The sequence below is a fragment of the Zea mays genome, chromosome 5 (assembly GCF_902167145.1).
Source record: "Zea mays cultivar B73 chromosome 5, Zm-B73-REFERENCE-NAM-5.0, whole genome shotgun sequence".
Taxonomy (NCBI): domain Eukaryota; kingdom Viridiplantae; phylum Streptophyta; class Magnoliopsida; order Poales; family Poaceae; genus Zea; species Zea mays.
The window spans coordinates 78,179,549-78,197,540 of record NC_050100.1 but is presented as its reverse complement, the minus strand read 5'-3'; the positions used below and the strand labels follow the sequence as shown (position 1 = coordinate 78,197,540).

General features: G+C 46.6%; 3 protein-coding genes across 9 annotated transcripts; 2 read left to right on the top strand and 1 right to left on the bottom strand.

Annotated features, from left to right (window-relative positions):
* Positions 1 to 224: 224 nt before the first annotated feature.
* LOC100502156 (uncharacterized) lies at positions 225 to 3,879 on the top strand. Of its 6 annotated transcripts, none has more exons than XM_035958781.1 (8): positions 233 to 1,637; positions 1,733 to 1,810; positions 1,908 to 2,009; positions 2,106 to 2,155; positions 2,234 to 2,327; positions 2,433 to 2,534; positions 2,654 to 3,364; positions 3,478 to 3,879. In XM_035958781.1, the coding sequence occupies exons 1-8, from the start codon at positions 954 to 956 to the stop codon at positions 3,493 to 3,495; spliced, it is 1,839 nt and encodes a 612-aa protein (XP_035814674.1). In that variant the 5' UTR covers positions 233 to 953; the 3' UTR covers positions 3,496 to 3,879. The 6 variants fall into 6 exon arrangements, with proteins under 6 accessions (XP_035814672.1, XP_035814670.1, XP_035814671.1 ...); XM_035958780.1 differs by having other exon boundaries at positions 3,460 to 3,879; NM_001363206.1 differs by having other exon boundaries at positions 1,037 to 1,637; positions 3,475 to 3,735.
* An 894-nt stretch (positions 3,880 to 4,773) lies between these two features.
* LOC100273833 (Phosphatidylinositol/phosphatidylcholine transfer protein SFH8) lies at positions 4,774 to 9,694 on the bottom strand. 2 transcript variants are annotated; one of them, XM_008683263.4, is made up of 15 exons: positions 9,309 to 9,694; positions 9,068 to 9,179; positions 7,798 to 8,095; positions 7,587 to 7,686; positions 7,220 to 7,486; positions 7,052 to 7,129; positions 6,870 to 6,971; positions 6,738 to 6,787; positions 6,552 to 6,651; positions 6,329 to 6,427; positions 6,105 to 6,221; positions 5,811 to 5,937; positions 5,323 to 5,726; positions 5,062 to 5,136; positions 4,774 to 4,966 (listed from the first exon to the last, which is right to left on the bottom strand). In XM_008683263.4, the coding sequence occupies exons 2-15, from the start codon at positions 9,099 to 9,101 to the stop codon at positions 4,937 to 4,939; spliced, it is 1,881 nt and encodes a 626-aa protein (XP_008681485.1). In that variant the 5' UTR covers positions 9,102 to 9,179; positions 9,309 to 9,694; the 3' UTR covers positions 4,774 to 4,936. The 2 variants fall into 2 exon arrangements, with proteins under 2 accessions (XP_008681485.1, NP_001347392.1); NM_001360463.1 differs by having other exon boundaries at positions 4,775 to 4,966; positions 5,323 to 5,720; positions 9,309 to 9,524.
* A 525-nt stretch (positions 9,695 to 10,219) lies between these two features.
* Positions 10,220 to 13,297, top strand: LOC103626588 (uncharacterized). The gene is made up of 6 exons (XM_020537684.2): positions 10,220 to 10,317; positions 11,041 to 11,168; positions 11,383 to 11,463; positions 12,702 to 12,779; positions 12,920 to 13,050; positions 13,125 to 13,297. The coding sequence occupies exons 2-5, from the start codon at positions 11,043 to 11,045 to the stop codon at positions 13,043 to 13,045; spliced, it is 411 nt and encodes a 136-aa protein (XP_020393273.1). The 5' UTR covers positions 10,220 to 10,317; positions 11,041 to 11,042; the 3' UTR covers positions 13,046 to 13,050; positions 13,125 to 13,297.
* The last annotated feature ends 4,695 nt before the right edge of the window (positions 13,298 to 17,992 follow it).

Sequence of the window (17,992 nt, the reverse complement as noted above, 5' to 3'; positions counted from 1 at the left end):
AGACCATCCAGCGTACCATCAAATACCCAGCAAATCCACCATTTATAATAGGAAAGCACAATATTATCAGTTTCTTCAAGACATGGGGTCAAGGAGTGTAGAAGTTTTTTTTAATTCAGACACTTGGATATGTTATATCTTCTAGAGTTTATTCCAAACTACTGCTCCCTCTGTTCTGATTTATAATTTGTTTAACTTTTTCACACTAAGTTTGACTGGCTCGTCTTATTCAAAAAAAATCATAGTTATTTTTATTTTTACTATGATATCATCTACTCTATAATATACTTTAAGTATGGCTTTGAAATTTTTATTTTTCGTAAATTTTTTAAATAACATGAGCCTGTCAAATTTAACAAAAAAAAAGTCAAATGAATTATAAATTAGAACGGGCACTAAACAGCTTGATCGAAACGGGGCCTAAACCATTACAAGTATTAGTTGGCTGATTGGCTACTTATATCAGAACAGAATTGGGAGGGCGCAGCTGCCACTTTGCCAGAAATAGCTAGTGGAACGGCCACGACACCTCACGACGACGGGGAGGGCGAGTGCATGATGAGACAGCCAGACCCGCGCCCGCCATGCATGCGTCACCCGAGCAGCTTGCAATCGCCAGCCACCCTTCTTCCTTCCTCCTCCTCCTCCCTCCTCCATCCGCCTTGTCTCCGCCCTAGCTCCTCCGCAATCTCCTGATCGAGGCCGCCGCCGTCTCCGAGGTAATAAACTCGTCCCGTCGATCGCTCGCTCCATCGATCTTGCAACCAGCGCGGCGCTAATGAATCAGATGACGCATGCATCCATTATGTCGTTCAGAACAATTATTCCCGATCTGCATGCACGTACCTCCATCTCACCGGCTGGCCATTAATTAACGGACGTTGTGTTGACGGTGGATCGCTCAGGCCGCCGGCGCTAGCTGCAGGGCCGCGCGCTCGGCAGATTAGTTCCACATGTCGTCCGCAGCCGTGTCGGGCAGCGGCGGCGCCGCCGCCGCGGCGGACGGCGGCGTGGAGGGCGCGCCGGCGCTGTCGGCGTCGGCGTCGCGCACGTCGTCGCTGCGGCACCGCGCGATGAGCGCGTCGTCGAAGCTGCTGCGGAGCTCGCTGAGCCGCAAGTCGATGGGGCGGCGCAGCAGCAAGGTGATGTCGGTGTCGATCGAGGACGTGCGCGACGCGGAGGATATGAAGCAGGTGGACGCGTTCCGGCAGACGCTGGTGCTGGAGGAGCTGCTGCCGGCCCGCCACGACGACTACCACATGATGCTCCGGTTCCTGCGCGCGCGCAAGTTCGACATCGAGAAGTCGAAGCAGATGTGGTCGGACATGCTGCAGTGGCGCAAGGAGTTCGGCGCCGACACCATCATCGACGAGTTCGTGTTCGAGGAGATGGACCAGGTGCTGGAGCACTACCCGCAGGGCCACCACGGCGTGGACAAGGACGGCCGGCCCGTGTACATGGAGAAGCTGGGGCAGATCGACACCACCAAGCTGCTGCAGGTCACCAGCATGGACCGCTACGTGCAGTACCACGTGAGGGAGTTCGAGCGCGCCTTCGCCGTCAAGTTCCCCGCCTGCTCCATCTCCGCCAAGAAGCACGTCGACCAGAGCACCACCATCCTTGACGTCTCCGGCGTGGTCCGTGTCCCGAGTCTCCACCACCATCCGTCTCTTGCTGCTCGCTGCTGCTTGATGCTTTCTTCTCATCCATGGCGTGCGCCATTGTTGCCCAGGGGTACAAGAACTTCAACAAGGCCGCGAGGGACCTCATCGGACGCCTCCAGAAGATCGACGGAGACAACTACCCTGAGGTACCACACTGCATGTCCTGTTCGATCGTCCAGTGAACTTGTTCGTCCAAGCAACTGCAACAAGTGCAGCCTTCTGCTACATGCTCGCCCTGTGCAGACGCTGTGCCGGATGTTCATCATCAACGCGGGGCAAGGGTTCAGGCTTCTCTGGAACACCGTCAAGTCGTTCCTGGACCCCAAGACCACGGCCAAGATCCATGTAACCAAACCGATTTCTCCTCCCCCTCCCATCACAGGCATTGGTTGGTTCCACTCACTTGATCATCTGCTCTGCTCTGCTCTGATGGCGGTGCAGGTCCTTGGCAACAAGTACCAGAGCAAGCTCCTGGAAGTGATCGATGCCAGGTTTATTTGCTGAACAAACTGGACTGAACTCACTGCTCAGGTTTCTTTCTTGACCTCTTTGTGATGACGTGTGTGCAGCGAGCTGCCCGAGTTCTTCGGCGGCACTTGCAACTGCGAGGGCGGCTGCATGCGCTCCGACAAAGGGCCATGGAAGGACCCTGAGATCCTCAAGGTTCCGTCTACCTGTCTAGATTACTTTGCGCTCCACTCCGACGAAGGGCCAGCCATGTGAAGCTGGTAGACGATCGATGCTGTTTTTCATCCGGTTCTTTCTCAGATGGTCCAATGCGGCATGGGGAGATGCGGGATGAACAGCGGGGACCCTCGCGACGCCGACGAGAAGCTCATCACCGAGGACGAAATAGTGCCCGTTCCCAAGGTACGGTGTGTGTGTGTTTGTCATCAAGCCTGAACAGCAAGCAACACATGGAGCATGCAACGCGCAGAACAGAACGCTGTGTCACTGACAGTGACACCGGTTTCCGATCCACACTGCAGAAGCAAGACTCCATGCGCCGCAACGCCGTGGATTCCCCCAAGGTGGCGCGCGAGAAGATCGAGCACCCGCAGATGTCCCCGCTCCACGAGATGAAGACCGCCAGCGACCCGGACCCTGCCGCCAAGGACAGCTTCGACGGCGGCGGGCTGTTCCCCGGCGTGGACAGGGGCATGGACTTCAACTGGAGCGGCGAGGTGAGCGAGGAGAAGCTGCAGATCGCGCGGGACATGTACGCGCAGCTGCCGGACGCGTACAAGCAGGGGGACGCGGGAGACCGGCAGGTGGTGTCGGGGTTCATGGCGCTGGTGATGGGCGTGGTGGCCATGTTCCGGGTGGGCAAGATCGCGCCGAAGCGGGCCATGGACGCGGCCATGGGCATCGCCACCATGGAGGCCATGGCCAAGAAGACGCGGCAGATGCAGATGCAGCAGCAGCTGCAGCTGGGCGGGCCCGACGCCGTCGTGGTGTCGGCGGCGCAGTACCAGGCGCTGGTCAAGCGCGTGGACGACCTGGAGGCCAAGGTGGCGGCGCTGGCGTCGGGCCCGCCCGAGGTGCCGCCCGAGCTGGAGGAGTCGATCAAGGCCGCCGCCGCCCGCGTCGACGCGCTCGAGACGGAGCTCGACGCCACCAAGAAGCTACTCGAGACGTCGTCCGCCCAGCAGGAGGAGGTCCTGGCGTACATCGAGAAGAAGAAGAAGAAGCGAGGGATGGTAAGTCAGTCCAGTCCAGTCCAGTCCAGTGTGTTTCTGATCTTGGCGTTGGCTGCCACTCCGCGGTTGATTTGTGTGAGCTGATTTCATTAAAGTTTTGCCTCCAACAGCAGAACCCGTTCCGATGGTGACGCGCCAGGGGGGGAAGGGCGATGGCGCGGTGCATGATCCAGTGATCAGGCGGCCCTTGGACCCCCAATACGTATGCATCCTCGTGTAGTCGTGAGACTGTGTCAGTGTTCTTCTCCACTCATATACCTGTGTCTGTCTGTCTCTGAATATATAATTTCCTCCAGATTTTTTTCTTATAGAAAGCCAATCTTTTGTTCCAAGGACATTCATAGGAAATGAGATTTCAATCCTCTGTAACTACATTTCCCTTCCGAACGAAGGGGGCCTAAGCCTCTCGTTGTCCTGCTGTAACAAGCAAATCAATTGTATCTTGACTGCGCTATAATAACAACCAAATGCAGACAAGAAACAGGGGGGCCAAGCCGCTCGTTGTCCTGATGTAACAAGCAAGAGTACTGTATCTTGACTGGATATAATAAGACCTCCTAAAGTTGTTAATTACTTTTAGTCCTTAAACTGCTAAACAGTATGACTCAATAAAGCCTTCCAAATAGAAATTCTAGGAAAAGTTTAGTACCTAAAATTTAGTAAGGACGTGCTTGTTTTCTTCAGAATTATATAATCCAGTTTATGAATTATATAAGTACCTATTGAGCTGTTTATGGATTATCATAATCTATGTATCTAGATTACATAATCCATCTAATAATCTGAATTCTTTATTTACCTTTAAACTTATTTAAGCTGGATTATATAAGGCATGTTTGGTTGGTTACCTCAATTGCCACACTTTGTCTAACTTTTGTGCCTAAGGTTAGTTATTCAATTCGAACGACTAACCTTAGGCAAAGTGTGGCACATTTAGCCACAAACCAAACATGCCCATAATCTAGAGGGTAAACAAACCGGGTCAAAGTGACTAAAACATCAAACACCCCTAATAGTTAGCAGCTAAAATTATCTGTAAGTTTTAAATAGACATTAGTTATTAGCCGTCACCATCCAGATAAAACCAACTAAACACTTATTAGCTGTTGGTACAGGAGCTAAGAAGCAAACCCAGCCAAGAAACATGCGATCGAGATTTACCTCTCCATCACACCAACGCTCTTCCAGCACGAGCCATGCCCCTGCTTAGAGTCAACAGCTGGCCTGGTCAATAATTCACTCATAAGTCAAAACAATCAATCACCGAGGTAATCAAGCCACTGCTCGACGATACGCATCAGCTAACCGTCCACGCACCATATTATCGGCTCGGCTAAGGCCACCCAACCAACCAACCAATTATGCTGCAACGAACAACCAGATTGCAAGACCGGAGGCAGCAAAGCTCATGATGCCAAAAAACACTTTATTCATGTCAGAATATTCTCGATTTACAACGGAAACTTGTAGAAGATTCACAAGTGTCAGGAAAATGAAGGGGATCGCTGGTTACATCTCAGGCGCCATCTTTGGCATCTCCTCTGAGGAAGCAGAAGTATCTCCCTCCTTGTCCTAGTAGCAAAGCATTGCTTTCTTCTTTCTCTGCAAGAGGAAGCAAGACCACTAAACTGATAAAGATGTATGCCACGGCGTTATAACACGGATCGAATAACATCATGATATATCGCGCTACTAACCTGAGCCTTGGCAATCTCTTTGCGGTCGATGTACGCAAGCAGTTCCTCTTGCCTGATAAGAGCCTCGTGCAAAGCCTATGGAAATTTCAGAAACGCATGTGATGAGCAGCTGGACGGTGAAACTGCTGAAAGCTAATCAAGAAGCAAAATAATCCTAAGTGAACTTAATCTACAGGCACATGACGAGCTTTTGCAAAGTAGGCTGGCATTATATGGAAAAGAAAGAAGAAAAACCATGTCCGGCAATTAACAAAAGATTACCTTCTTTGTTACAATTAGTTCGGCTTCCAATGCATCGACACGACGCACAGCGGCGTTAAGCAACTCTTCTTTCTCGCAAGGCATTTCGGAAGGCTTTTCTTGAAGCATCTGAACCTTCTCTTCAAGCTCTCCCAGCCTTTGCAAGACCACGGCGAACAGGTCGGCTTCAGCAAATCCAGGGATCGGAGAAGGAGGACGGAATTCCTCTTTCTGGATGGGGTCTGGGTACAGCGTAGAGTGGATTTCTTCTGACCCGCCTTTATATGGCAATCTCCTTGTGACAAGATCTTTGACTGATCGAACCAACATTACAATAGCCATAAGACAAGCCATCAGAGTTGCAACGATCTTATCCCAGGAGGAATCAGATGGCCTGGACATAGTTTTCACAGAAGAGTCTGCATCTAACAAAAAAAATCAAATGTCAGGTACTAGAAAAAAACCCAAACAGATTTTTCAAACGACAAATTAGATTAACAAGAACAAACCTTGGGGCATGAATGGTATCTTTCGTGGCTGCTCTCTTCTCCATGTAGCATCCACAGCCTTGTCAACAACAGGTACATCATATTCAGGGAGACGAGTAGAAAAGCTCGTAGCCCTGACAATTTTGACCTAATAAAGAGACAAAGACAACATTAATTTCACCTGACATAATCTATAGCCGTGACACAAAGGGCAAAGGAGAATGGGATTTAGGTTGCACTTCTAGTGACATAGACTGGCATTTGCTGACAGCCTGACACAATTGCAGAAAATATGCAAAAAGATCAACTACCAACCTCTTCACGAACTGGGGTCAACTTAGGATGTTGTATGTAACTTCTGAGAGCTTTGGGGGAGATAGCATCGTCAGCTTCTGAGCCAGACTCAGCAGTTGATGTGTCACTCCCTCGCATCTGTCATTCCACATTAAAACATGGTTTTAACAAAGCTGCAAATTACTGAACTTCTGGTACAGAAAATTCTGGAAACAAAATCAATGACGATTGATTCTGAAACTTACTGAATGGTGCTTCGGTTTGGCATAAGTAATAATTTTTTCTTCACCATTGGAAATAGTTACAATTTGACGAGCACAATGAACCTCACCACTTTGGACTATCTGGTATCAGTACAATGGGTAACAAATGATAAATACATTATACATGAGAATGACAAGGTTATACTTTGTAGTTAGCAAAAAACAAATAATAGGAGGATCAAAAAAAGTATCTAATGATACATGCCTTAAGTATGTTTGGGTCCTTCCATGGTCCCTTTTCAGCCTTAAGGCAGCCTCCGTATTCAGGACAGGTACAAGTGCCACCAAGGAATTCCGGCAATTCACTGAGCATTTTTTACAAATGAAACAATAATCATAAGAGATCAATTAAGAAAACAAATCCCCTCAAAGTAGCAGATTGAACATCTACCTGGCGTCAATTATTTCAAGCAGCTTACTTTGGTATTTGTTCCCAAGAACCTAAAAACATAAGAATACCTTAGACATTAAGCAATGTTATCAAGAAAAAAGTTCTGTCGCTTGTGCCTCAGTGGAAACTTACATGTATCTTGGCGGTAGTTTTGGGATCAAGAAAGGACTTCACAGTGTTCCATAGTAGCCGGAAACCCGGACCAGCATTGACAATAAACATTTGGTATAGAGTCTGGAGATGCAACAAATTAACCCAATATATTCCAAGCAAAAAAACAACAAAAGAGAGTGTAAAAAAAATGAGGCTCATACCTCTGGGTAGTTATCATTGTCAATTTTCTGCAGTCGCTGAATTAATTCACGTGCAGTTTTGCTGAAATTTTTCAAACCCTATGAAACATAGGTATGAAAGTAGCACTCATCAACTGTCAAGTTGCACAAAGAAAAGCATCATGAAAGATTAAATCCTCAGTAACATACCACGCCCTGGACATCCAGAATTGTTGTGCTGGAATCAATGTGCCTTTTTGCAGCAACAGAGCAAGCTGGAAATTTAATCAAGAAGCTCCTCTCAAACTCCTTCACATGGTATCGCACATATCGATCCATCGTTGTGACATTCATAAGTTTGCTAGGGTCAACCTTTCCAAGCCTTTCAATATAAACGGGTCTCCCCTCTTTGTCAACTCCATGATAACCATGAGGATAATATTGCAAAACAGCGTCCAACTCAGTGTATTCGAAGTCCTATGAAAAACACAAAATGATTTCAGATTATTGTTTTAAGACAGGAGCCATATAAGCCAAACAAACTTAAAAAATGTCTGACTAAAGCTCAGACACTGACCTCCAAAATCGTATCAGTGCCATACTCCCTCCGCCAATGAAGCATATCCATCCACATTTGCTTTGCTTTGTCGATATCAAATTTCCTTGCTTTTAGAAATCTAAAGACCAGATTTAGTTAGGCTTGAGCTGTGCACTTGTGATTTGGAAAAATGAAAACTAACACATCAAGCTAAACAAAAGGTGCATCATAATTTACTGGATACATATACCTCAGCATCATATGATAGTCATCGTGTCTTGCAGGCAACAGCTCATCCAAGAGTAGTGCTTGTCTAAATGCTTCAACAGCTTGCAGCTCCTCTAGATCACGCACATCCTCAATAGACACAGAAAGGACCCGGCTACCACTCTTCCTCCTGTTCTTCTTTAATGAATGCCTAATCTTAGTTGATGCATCTATTGCTTTTTTCTTCAAAGAGCCCATTCTGGTCTTCTTTTCGTCTTCAGAGACTTCAAAGTCTGACTTATGGTCTCTGCATTCATCATGACTTGAGCGCCCTTCAAAACCTGATATGATGCAATGAAAGTAACTAATAAATGAATAGGGCTTGACATTGAATTGAATTGTGCTCCTTGTTCTGCCCAGGAAAAAAACTTCCAAGTCAGCTCAGCCAAACTTACAACGCTGAGTTACTTCAAAAGAAAACTACAGCTCTAGAAACTGAATATACAACCTTCAGCTCCTCTGAAGCTCATCATGCTAGCAAGTGAAGTGACAGGCCACAACAACTTCCCAACGAAGTGATTATTTCTAGCAGTGAATCCAGCCAAGGTTCCTGACTAAATGGTTCTGTGTTTACAACTTTACTGTTAGCAGTAACACTCCGGCCTCCAGGTATTCCGACTTGTATGCAAGTTTCAGAAGGAAGCACATACATGTTTTGAAATATGTGGTGTTTAGATTTGCACTGGTTCAGAGCTTGCCACTATTGAACAGGTCAAGGCTCAAGACAACAAGGCGCTGTCCAATGGTGAAATCAGTTTGAGACCTTAACGGTTGACAACTTGCCTGGGGACAAATCCAATACGAATACAAAGGCCCGAAGTTTATTGTGAAACCGACAAATCCGGCTCAGCCACCCTCCTTCGTAGGAAGCTACGCGCCCATCTATCTGGTCGAAGAAACTCCGACGAGACCTATACGACGCAGCACTGAACCGGTCAAAGCGCATGGCGAGACAGACACGCCGCGTGAGAGCCGCAAAAAAGGACCAGGGCGAATTAACCCGGCGAGCTCGCCGATGCCTCATGATTAGCTAGCGAGCTCGCCGATGCCTCATAATCAGCTAGCCGGATCACGGAAAACCAGGTAGACTGCGCCGCCGGTGTTGGGGGATTAGGGGGGCAATCAGCTAGTCGGATTATGGAAAATCAACGCCGCAAGAGATTGCGGTCGCCCTACGCGTATGGGCCTATGCGGCCGCGAGAGAAATCTAAGGAGGAAAAGGCCACGTTGAGGGGAGGAGCCTCGGAACTCACATGGCCGCGCGAAGCGATCGAGGTGGCCCGACATGGGCGCGTCAACGGGCGCTGGACGCGAACGGATCCTCCCGCTCCCTACTTCCGCCTCCCAAGCCTTGAACGGAACCACCTGCATTCATTCGCGCCCGTCAGAAACCCTAGAATCGCCCACTCCGAAGAGGATCGAACAAATAAGGGCAGCAGAGCGGGGCGGGGTTCGGCGGCGCGCCTGAGATTCCCATCTGCCCGCGCTTCGTACCTCGCTGTGGCGTCGGCGGGCGCCGGCGACTCGAGGGCCGCGTGGGAATCCGAGGCGAAGGGGGATTTTTTGGGGGCGTGTGGTGTCGTCGAGGAGGAGAAGGCTGGGATTGGGGGTGATGGGACGGCGCGGGGGCTGGGGCTAGTGGGAGTAACTTTAAAGTAAAGAAGAGGATGGAGGTGGAGGGCGAAGCTGATGAAGGAGAGAGAGAGAAAAAGAGGGAGGAACTACGAAGGTAGGGGACGGGGTGGGGCAGCCGGCAGCGTCCTCCTCCGGAAATTGGGGGAAATTCGGTGCGGGATATCTTTATGGATGCGTCCGGCTCGTTTACGTTCTAGCCCCTGGGTTTCAGCAGAATCGGGACTCTACTTCGCCGGCTGCCGCTCAGGATGGATAGGAGAAAATAAAAACTCTATTTATAAGCTCCTAACTTCCAAATTAAAATTTATTTTAGTTAATTAATAGGTTCGTATAATTTTGATATATATATTTTTATATACTATTAAGGGGACAGTGTAGACTGCCCCCGCCTCAGCAGCCAACGCATGCCGCGAATCCCGCGCACGAACGCCCCCGCCGCGATTCCCCTCCTGCCCGCGGCAAATCACGCGCACGACCGTCCCCCCGCCGCGATTCCCTCCCACCCGCGGCGAATCCCCCTGCCCGAACCTCTCGGGTGTAGACCATACCAGGCCCCCGCTCCCCTCCCCTCCCTTGGCGACGGCATGCCGTGGTGGATCCGCGTGCGTCAACAATCTGCCGCTCGCGATCCGCACGCGCCGTCCCTACGAATCCCGGCCGCCGACGTCGATCCCGCGCCGCGCGCCATCGAGGTGAGTCGCAGGTCCCTATGAATCCCTTTGACGCTGTCCCTACTCCAAGGAGGTGAGTCGCCGCCTCCTCGACTCAGATCTTGCTCCACGGCACGCTCCACGCCACCATCTTCGAGGCCGAGTCGCTCTCCAACCCGCACCGCGCCACTGGCGGCGCCCCCAAGTTCATCCGTAAGGTACTCCCCGGTCTCCCCTTCACCTTCTCGCTTTCCTGTCACCACCAAGATATATGCCACCGTCGATCTCGAGAAGGACCGTGTCGGGTGGACCCGGATGATCTCCAACGAGCCTGTGAACCCGAGTGAACTGATTGAAACATAGGGTTTGATATCTCCAGGACAATATTCATGACTACGATCATATCTGTCCCTTTAAACGTGGACAGTCGGTGTGCCACAACAATGGTGGTCCTGCTAACCATCACTTGGTTCAGTGCATCTTGAACAATGTGCTCTCCTTCAGCATCCAGAGCACTTGTTGCCTCGTCGAGTAGAAGTATTTTTGGGTCCTTCAGCATGCATTGACTACACCCCATCAGGATTAGGAAATGAAACAAAATGGCATACCAATATAACCTTTTGTTGGAACTGTTATTTGCATTGATTCCTAATAAAAAACATTGACATGAGAATATACTACCTCCGCGTGCAACCAAACACACCAATGTGAACCAGTATACCATAATTCCAACGGTGAAGTTAGTAAACAACTGACATAGATACTTCTACTGGCTCTGGAACCATATTTCCTTAAGTACAAAACCATTTGTTCCTTCTAGAGAAAACATCAAACTTGTGTTGTCCAATCACACCTCCAAGACCAGTTTTCGTTTCTGCCTCCTCTGTTGTTTTGTTCCAATGTCACCCTTGACCTTGAGATCTGATCCTGTGTGTATGCAGAGATGGAGGAGTCTGGATTCGCCATCACCAGCATCAATGGAAGGATCAACAGGGCTGTTTGGGGGCCACTAATCAGGACCATCGTCACTGCTAGGGAGGATGCTACCATTCGCATATGGGACTCAGAGGTTAGGATAACATGGTATTATGTCCCTACAAATAGTATTGATGGCCGCTATAATTTGGTTATCTAGCCCTAAAAATGCCCCATCAGTTTCTTGTTGTAATGTGGGCTATGGGCATCTAATGGTGATACAATTTGCCTTTACTGTATAATATGCAATGTTTTTGCACTATTAAAAATTTTAATTGTTTCTCCATAACAATGGAGAGGAGGCCCAGGAGGATGAGGAGCGAGAACGGGTGTGCCAGAAGCAAGGCCACCAGCGCGAAGGCGACCATGGTGGCGTAGTTGACGCAGAAGTAAGGGTAACACGTCTTCTTCAATCTCTGATGCCCTCCTCTCTTCCCATCGGACTTTTGCAGTTTCACATGCAGTGAGTAGTTCCACCTTTATTCATTACATTCTTGTCTACAAACCTAGAGTACCGTTTATAGATGTATTCGTTCCTAAGTCTCATTCTCTTATTTTTTTGGCTTACCAAGTGGTGAGCAGCAACCGACCAGCTCCTCTTAAAAATTATTGATTCTCTTTCTTCGACGCCGACCATGATCGAAGTTGTTCCCCGTTGATTTCTCAACAATGTTGTTTAGGGAACTGCTTGTTTGGTGAACAATGTCGTAAAGACAAATGTTGTTGTCACTGACTAACTACTTGTTTGGTGAACAACTTGTTGTCAGCCATACAAATAGGTTGCTGTCAACAATTCTTCAGTGCAAAACCAGCCAACTAACTGTTTTGCATGAACTGACCATTTTTCAATTTTGACAGCAACATGTGTTTAGTAATAGGCAACATCATTTTAACATAGATTCACAGATTGTTGTTTTTTCAGTTTTGACAGCAAAATATCAACTTACCAACAGGTAGCTTGCACAGATTTACTTGTACACAGATTTGAAACAGCAACATACCAACGGGTTCATACATCCAGTTCAACATAATAATGTTGTCAGTTTGATTGGTCGTTCTCTGCTATGAATTGGTTGCTGTCAGGATTTGAAGTTTGAACTACATTTTCATCCAACTGACACAATTATTGGGTGCTACTTTGAACTCCATTGTCACCAAAAAAAGATAGCAGACCACTCAGGCTTCGGTCTCATCAGAAGCAGTAGCACTCAGTAGTATTCTTCCTAGCCGATCGATTGAGCAAACTAGGTTCCCTACTACCCTATAATCAAGCATCGCAGTCCACTTGTTGCATGTTGTTGAATAGTCTTATTTTTCTTCCTTGATTGCTCTTCATTCTGTATAAATTACTAATTACGGATGGATGAGTATTGACTGCATGGTCTCTATTTTCTCGATGACTAAATCTATTGCCTTTGCTTTTCTAAACAAAATTAAGAACAACTAATCTAGCAGACTGCTTATATATTTTTCTAAGTTGCTTGAAAAAAGTCGAGATTCTATACAATTGCTCCCTTTATAATATTCCGTATCAGAATTCCATGTCTATGTTTCTTACCTTTGGTGCTACTATTATAGCCATGATGATTTTAGCATGTTTTCATTCCATTAAATTATGTGTTCACAGTTGGATTTTGGGAAAAAGCTTCCATCATTCTTCTTCATTCAAAAGAGGATGGCTTTTTCAGATGATGGAAAGATGAAGGTATGAGTTGGTGTGCCCATTATTTCACTTTTGTTCATATTATGGTCATAATATTTCTGACGTTTCTATCCTTGTTTCTCCTCCCTTTGTTTTTTAAATAAATCTTGCATGTGTTCTGCTTTGTACTATGGGGTTGTCAGCCAAACCTTTTTCGGACAAGGGGTAACAGGTGTATTGCCATGACCAACAATGGTGTAGAGAAGAAAAACAAGAGGAGCAGCAACAGGCGATGCGCTAAGGTGGGGGCAATTAAACAATCTGAATGAAGCAGGTGAGCTTCTGAAGGAGATCATGCCACACAACGGCTAGCTCGGTGTTTCACATGTCTGGAGGCACGACTTGCAGGTCATCATTCGGAGTTGGTCATGGGCTCATGGCAGAGCGCCCCTCGTTTGTGGAGTTCCTCGAGGCATATTTATAATAATGTTATATATTTATATCGTTAATATAATATTAGTGTTACGATGATATTTTGTCACATGGATTTTACATATTATATTAATATTTGTCATTCTGTATATATGTTTCAGCAGTACAAAACATAGAGGAAAATGTGAAAACAAGAACTAATTTTGATTGTTTTTCAGGCTCATTTTTATTGACCAGAAGTATCCAACCTTTTTTAACACAAATTGCATGAGCTCTTACTTTCAATTAGAGTATAAAGCAGGTATTGCGGGCAATTGAGCTTTCTAAAGAGATAAAATAGCATGGGAAAACCCTTAATTCATAGTAAATCTTTTTTTATTTACTTTCATATCATATTGTCTGCCTTTTCTACTCCTTGTGAAAATGGAGTTTGAACTTAAAATTTTGCAGAAGGCTTAATGAATTTCGTAGCACCTGTACACAACTTTTCTGAAACTTATGTTAAGGTAAGATGAATTGAGTAATGAGCACTGATTACCTGAGCAAAGTAGCAAACAGTTACTGTATTTGTAGCCAATATCTGATAATTTCCTATTATTTAAGCTGCCCAAGAATTGCCATAACGCTTTTGTGAAGTGTCTAGCATGGTCTAACTTGGTACTAACCTAGCAAGATCAACCACCCAAGTTCCTATCCCCTGTTACTCCCAATGATCAATGAATAACTAACTACCCCTCCACCTCCAGTCAAACAACTTATGAATTAACGATGACAAGCATCAAGCAAGCAGTACCTTTCTTGCTGGAATGGCCAAAGTAAAGTTGTTGAGCACTTGGACGTCTGGGCGGGATGGGTATTTGAAGCTTACATGCCTGAAATCTATGTTGCCATCAACTTTTTCTATAAGCACGCCTGAAAGTTATTTGTTGCCACTTTCAGTTCTTCATATGAAATGAACCTTGTGCTGGTGGGGCAAAGAAGAGACTCCACTGCAGAAACTGCATCTGGTGTCCTTTGTTTGTTTGGTTGTATAAAGAACTATGAGGTTAAACGTGCGATAACGTGTTTTTAAAAATACCAGGAAAGAACCTAAACAATTTGTTTGTTTGTTTTTTGGTTTCAGGTTGACTATGAACTTGGATACAACGTCCATCTCCACTAATCTCAGCGCTAGGGTGCAGAGGCTGGGGTCTTAAATGGGCTGGGCTACCAGTCCATGTTCCAAGGAAGGCTCGTGTTCTGTTTGATGCTGCAGTCATCACAATTAGGCTTGTTCAACCAGGGTAGTGATTTATTAAGCCTGTTGAAATGTAATGTAGGTAGCATTCTAGTTTGGTGGTTTTTAGCTCAACCTTCTTTGCAATATTTGCAAGTTGCTTTAAAATTGAGTGGTCATCAGAGATGTATCAAAATATTTCTTATATAGAGCTCGTCTACTATATTTGTTTCATGAGCTTAATTTGTTGTTGTAGTATGACTACCACAAAGTTCTAGAGATTGCTAAATTCTGATTAACGGCACAACATATGGACATACATATGTTATCGTGGTATTATATGTTCCCGTTGCAACGCACGAGCACTCACGTAGTTAAAATAGATGAAGATAGAGCGCGACGCAAAATCGCGTTACCAGGATGTCCATGTTGTCGTATTTAATATCAGACGTCAGAGCGGTCATATGAAGCGGTCATGTGAAGCTAAAGAAAGCGCTCATGAGAGTGTCCTTCGTGTTCTCTATCAGCCGCCAGAATCTTCGAGAGGAAAATAAATATGCATCGAGAAATTCACCCCCACACGAGATATTTCCAGAGAGTCGAGCAGACACAGACCAAAAAGGGAATTACGGATGCAGTGTTCTCTTCTCCGTCAATGACGACGACCTTAGCCATTTGCACCTGTCGCCCCTACTTCTCTATGTCCCTAGTCCTTCCCAAGCCACAGTAACCTTCTATTAACAGGGCATGCTGTGGAACTCCTTGCGCCGCCCCACACCGTCGTTGTCGTATGCTCCTCTCTGTCGCTACAGCTCGCGCGCTCCGCCTTGGCATGCCGGTGGTACCGGATGAAGAAGCAGTCACGACCGTGGGAAAAACATTGGACTAGATGACAAGGTTGATGTCAGCCTACCGCCTGAGTGCGTTGACGGCAGTGGAGAGGAAGATGGTGGAGGGCCGGAGGAGTGAGGACGTTGGTCGCCGCGAGCGGGAGGAGGATGGTGCGACTGTAGGGTGCCCTATGGCAGCGACGATCATGGTTAGACTAGAGGCGACGACGGCTGTAGGGTGCCCTATGGTAGCGCCGATCATGGCTAAACTGGAGGTGACAACGGAGGGAGGAGCATGGCTGGGCGAGTGGTGGATCGATGTTTCACACTAAATTTTTACTCCTGTGGCAATGCACGGGTACATACCTAGTTTTTATATATGAGTCTAGTATTATCTTAATTTATAAACAATAAAACTAAGAGGTAAAATGACTCATATTTTGGGACGGGTGAAGTATTTTTTTTATATTGTTTGGACTAGCACACGTGCTAGCGCTGGAGGAAAAATGTCAAATGTATTTACACAAAACAATAATAGAGAATGTTAAATGTCTACTTATAATTCCCTTTCTATATCATTCAATACCTCTAGTTTATTTTATGATGATTACGAAATCCATGGTTTCTATCACTATAGAATCCATATCATATTGGAGTATGTCAGAGATAAAATTCAGTCGGGTGACGGATAACATCCACCCTAATCCTAAGATGAGAAGGGGGCTTGAAGTTAGCATGTAGAGAAGGATGAACAAAAGAACACGCAAGAATTTAGAGTACTCTGTGCCGCTGGAGCGTAATACCCTACACCACTTTGAGTTGTACTGCTGATAGCTTGGATCTAAGTCACCCCCCCGCATCGCATGTGCCACCCATTTTATAGTCCAAGGGAGACACGATACAAAGAGAGCTGGACCCCGACAGGTGGGCCCAGTGTTCTAGTCTTAAACATATATAACATTGAGCTATAAGTGCAACTGCGGCGAGGATCTCCTGCCGCGTGTATCTCTTGAGCAGATATGTTCTCCATCCCACTTGTCGGCTTGGACTCCTAGGTCCTAGCAGTAGGGATGACAATTTGACCCGCGGATTAGGATATCTGTCGGATATCTGACCCGACGGAGTCGGGTAATGATACATGCTTTGACTCATCGGGCAGACCCAAAGTTGGGTGGGCACGGATTAGGATATTACCTTTCACGCACGGGTTATCCATTCGATATCCGAAATCGATCCATAGTGTATATTTTTGTCCTAGCCCATATTACATAGTAAAGAACAAACCCTAACACCATGAACCTGTTATCACCGGATCTCAGGCGAGCCCAAGATAGGCCTCAACGCAGGATGGGTCGCGAAGAGCGGTCCGAAGGAGCGAAAGGGCGTAAATCTGTTACATTGGGGAATAAGCAGCCACAAAATCAGCAATAATAAGTTAGCTTAAGAATAGGAAGATAGAGCTCGTCTATTACATTATGGTTGGAGAGCTCCCTAGACTATAAAAATGTATATGTAAACACTCAATAGTGGGGTCGTAAATGTACACACGTTTTGCGACCACAAGCTTTGGCACTTCGCCGCCCCTGTTCTTAGGGTTCTTCACGGGTAAGTGACATGCCACCTTGTTCGCGTCTTGCGATCAGGGTGGTGTTGTTTTTATTCGTTAAGTCTCTTTGCTTTCTCGTACCGAAACGTTTTTAAGGCGACATGCACTAGTTATCGTAGTATACATGAGAATGCATCGACAGGATCGTTACATGTGCATGTTATCTATCGATTCGGCCATCCCCTCGGGAAGATTTCTACCTCGCCCGAGCTCGACTCCGATCTCGATATCTGCAGCAAAGGATACCCCAACGTCATCAAATATAGAAGCGCTGACGCATCCCGTAAGCGGTTTTTCTCCGTACCTAAGTCCTGTTACAACCACTATGGTATGGGCAACCCCTCCCCTGGAGGCTCGGGCGTGTAGCCGAACCCTCGACCTCGCCCTCGGCTCTCAGCGGAAAACCAGTAGATTAAAGTCAACAATGAAGTACAAGGCCATACCGATCGCAGGACCTAGAGGACGCTTTCCTTAGTAGCACGACAGTCCCTGACTGTAATATCATACACCCCAAGGTGTATAAATAGGGTTGTCTATGACTCTTCCAGTGACAAGGCGAACACTTCAATCTTATACTGACATCCGATATTGACACTTGCCTCAATCATTCCCATGGACTTGGGACCTTCCACTCTCCTGCTCAACTTATAACCCCTACTACATGCACTTCGGTGCGAGTAATATAAGTTACATCCCCTCTGCTGGAGTTAGAGATGACAATGGGTACCCGAAACCCAAATACCCGACGGTTTTACCCGATATGAAGGCGGGTACGGGATAATTTATCTACCCGCGGGTATGTTAATGGGTAAAAACCTCTACCCGTTGGGTAGACGGGTACGGGTTGGCACTACCCATACCGTCAACCCATGTGTAAAATATATTCGCATCAATACCACTATAACCATGTAATAGAGCCCATCTTAGCTAAAATAAAACCCTTCTCTAGCTATCATTTTCCTAGATACCAAGTTATGTAATCATATGATTTGTTATATGTGAAGTTAAAGTTGTGTTTGTATGTTTATTTAATATTACGATTGATTGATATATTAGAATTTAAGACTTTCCTAGTGGGTATGGGTTACCCGACGGGTAAAAATACTCGCACGGGTACAGGTACGAGTAAGATTTTATACCCTCAAGCGCATATGGGTAACCCCACGGGTAGGATTTTTTAATAGGTACGAAT